We start from the raw sequence: 3,599 nt of genomic DNA, 5'->3' as shown, positions 1-3,599 counted from the left end.
TAAGGCCTTAGTTTTATTTTGAAGAATTCAATGCCTTTTAAGACTTTTTAAGGACCCGCGGGAACCCTGTATTGTATATCTTCTGTGCTCTATTTTAGTTGTTTTATTTTCATTTTTTCCATGCACACTTTCCGGTCTCCACCTCATTCTTTCTTACCTCTCATTCCTTCTCTGTGCCCGCTGTATTTGGTTTAACTCCCAAAATAATTTTCAATAAAATTTCATATAGAAGCATGGACCTAATGGCAATAAGCAAATCTGTTGGGCTACCATCAATCTCTAGGGGATCTATTCCCAGAGGTATTGTGGCAAAACGGGACAAAAAATAAATAAATACTGTATGTCAATGTATGTTCATGGTTTGGAGGAGTGCTATGATAAAGACTAAAGTGGGAAAAGGAGCCAACATATAACAAAGATTGAGATTGGAAGCATTATTATCATTCCCCTTTATCTGATCTCAACATCCAGGTTGGTCTATGGCTTCAATTTTACTTCTAGAGCTAAATCTGTTAAATGAGACAGTCTTACACTGTTATACCAATTATACATTATAATCTTGCTCAAACACATTAATGCAATTCCTTCTGATTTGTACTAAAGGTTAGCCCAAAAACATGGATCAGAGTTTATGTCAAAACACAAAAAGGTAAACATGCTGTTTGATGAAAGTAAAGATTCAAATCAACAAGCTTTACAGCGACATGTTAATACCCTGTCAGCTACCTTTAGAAACAGCATGTTAGTTCTAAATCATTCATTCAATGTGAAGGAATGTCAATCACGCTATGAGTAACTATAAGGAAGTCGACATAAATACACATAAATAACCATAAACAGGGTTCCTATGCAGCCTGGAAAAGGAGGAAAAACTAAAACGATGTAAACTGGATTAGTTTGAAGAAATAAAACATCAGTATGTTCATCAGTTCACTGTCAAACAAATCCTTCCACCTTTTTATATTCCATCCATCCATCCATCCATCCATCCATCCATCCATCCATCCATCCATCCATCCATCCATCCATCCATCCATCCATCCATCCATCGCTATAAAAATGTTTTTGCTATGCTTTAAGTAAATTGATTGGCTCTAGAAATCCGCTAAAGTTTTTGAGTCTCAAAAAGTACGCAACTTTGAATGTGTAGGAACCCCGTTCAACCACTCAGCTTGTCCTTTTTAAACTTAGAGTCTTAGACAGATTTATTTTGTCATTTTGTATACATGAGTGTATACAAAACAAACAAGTGTTAGTTGGGTCAAAAAGTAATCAACACAATATGAAAATCAAAAATAAACTGCCAGAAGTGGCTATAGTTCCAGTTGGATTAGTTATGATTATTAAATGAGGCACAATTCCCTCTTGTGAGCCACACCACATATTAACTAGCTTCTATGCTAACTGTGAAGCCGAGTAAGTAGGACAAATAGGTGAGACACATACTGCTGGACTTGCATACTCACTAATGGCCATGCTGGTGGCAGCAATAGCAGGTGGCATCGATGATGCAACTGAAAAATGGTGAAAACAGCATAAGACAGATGGGAGTCCTTAGTAGAGAAAGTGAAGGGCTCAGTTATGTTCAGAAACTGCAGAAATGTCACCCATGCAACAACTGCTGCTGCTTCGGATGTGTTTAAGCTTCTGATTGGAGATCGGCTACATTAGTAGCCATTCAAAATGTTCCCACTTTCTTTGATGGGCCCTTGGCTGGTTCCCTACAATTCCTTTTTAAACATCAATCTTTGTACTAAAATATTCTTTCTGCCATTATTTGCTGACATTAAGATCTAAAGAGAAGCATCATCTCCTGGTCAGACCCTGTAATTCAGTGAAAGGCTGGAGTCAGATTAAAAATATACTGCATGCAAGAGATAGTCACTCCAGTGGCTGGAAGTTGGAGGGGATTTTGCTGGGAGTTGGAGGGAAGTGGGCTGCCATTCGTCTGGCGTTTGACTGGGAAGGGCTATTTTGAATGGCTGCTACTGTACAGTAAGCTGCACCAATGTGTTTCAGTTTCACATCTTTAGGTGTGGTGTGATTGATTGTGATAGCTGTTTTTTATGAACGCATTTCAACTTCATTGAAACTTTGGCTCTATATATTGCTTAAAATTATATAATATATACAGAATATAATATAATATGGCTAAACTCAGTTGAGGTGATGCTGAAGAGTCGGTACACAAAAAAACAAACAAACAAAAAACAGCTAAGGATGTTTTCATGAAGGCCATATCTGCCATCATACCGGCATTATATATCCTGAATGCTGAAATTATATCATTCTTTGTACTGACTAAGCTGGGAATTAAGTTGAGCTCTTAAAAAATGCATCCCTGGTTTACCTACAATGCTCTCCGATTGTTTTTATTCTCTGTGAACTTCACATTTCATCAAAACCACAAACATTGTTTGCCCAAAATAATCACAAATACCTGAATTGAAAGGCTCTTACATTCCAAGCCTGAAGACTGTGGTGTGTGTTTGTATTCAGCTTATATGGCGTGATGCTTTGCAGAGCCATCTTTACTTGGTCAACTAGATCTACATTTACAACTGAAAGCCACTGCTCTATGTCTCTACCAAGATCACACATCTAGAAACTAAACTTTTGATTCATTCTCTTCAACAAAATAGTTCAAGTTCAGGCTGGTCTGCTGAAAAATTATTTCTTAACCTAATTCTTTTGGTCTTTTAAAAGACTTTTTCATTGAATTTAGGCTTGAAACTTAAATTTTATAATGTTCTTCTTGCTTAAATCAAAACTATTTCCTTGTAGCTCTGGCTGGATATTTAGGTTCAATGTTCAGTTGGAAGATGAGTCTCCACCTCATTTTCTAAAGACTTTTGCAGCTTCTGACAGTTGATCACTTAGTACTGTTCCTTTAATGCCTGTCATCCTGCCACAAGCTCTTTGTGCTTACCGAGTAGCAGGCTTAGACTGGTAATCTGTGATACCGGGCATTTGCCCGGTGAGCCAGTCCTAATTTCAGCGTGCAAGGGCCGGCCCTCCTTAAATCATACCGGCCCGAACACTTACTCTCGGCCAAAGCACCTACTCAAAGAAGTAATGCAACGTTAATTACTTAAATGATGCAAGCAGTATATATAGCCCTTCCTCGTCATGCACATCCTTGTGACGTTGGCATATGGTGTAATTTTGTATTTCTTCAAATTGTAAAATCCTTGCAACAAACTAGATTATAATAAAACTAAAACTTTCTTTAAACCAAACTACTAAGTTCCTCTTTTATTTGGCAAATTTATGTTTGAATATTTAGCAAAAATAAATTGCTGTGCATGATGGAGTTTTGCATCTAAAAGGATAACGTTTCCCGTGTTACGTGCAATGTTGCCAGGTGGGGATGTTTCCCAATCTGGCAGTTTAGCATTAACCTGACTCTGCCAGATGGATTTGCTCCGCATATCCATCTGGAAACCTTCTGTTGAAGTAATTTTGGGAAGGGGCGAAAATACTGGTTAGCTGATTGGCCTATGTTGGTGATAGACGGGCCAAATAAACCAATCAGATCAACGAAGCATATGACGTACTAACAGAGCGACGATGAAAACTTATTCTCGGCACTTTACGAC

The 3,599-nt window shown here is 37.9% G+C and overlaps 1 protein-coding gene across 1 annotated transcript in view; it reads right to left on the bottom strand.

Annotated features, from left to right (window-relative positions):
• LOC107081855 (neural cell adhesion molecule 1-like) overlaps positions 1–3,599 on the bottom strand; it is a 452,491-nt gene that overhangs the window by 58,728 nt on the left and 390,164 nt on the right. Inside the window, exon 16 of the mRNA XM_015370183.1 lies at positions 1,467–1,514. Within this exon, the coding sequence (XP_015225669.1) occupies positions 1,467–1,514 (48 nt within the window). The remainder of the gene's footprint in view (positions 1–1,466; positions 1,515–3,599) is intronic.

The sequence above is a fragment of the Cyprinodon variegatus genome, unplaced genomic scaffold (assembly GCF_000732505.1).
Source record: "Cyprinodon variegatus isolate N-32 unplaced genomic scaffold, C_variegatus-1.0 Scaffold43, whole genome shotgun sequence".
Classification (NCBI taxonomy): domain Eukaryota; kingdom Metazoa; phylum Chordata; class Actinopteri; order Cyprinodontiformes; family Cyprinodontidae; genus Cyprinodon; species Cyprinodon variegatus.
The sequence above is the reverse complement of the archived record's forward strand: the minus strand, read 5'-3'. Positions and strand labels throughout refer to the sequence as shown.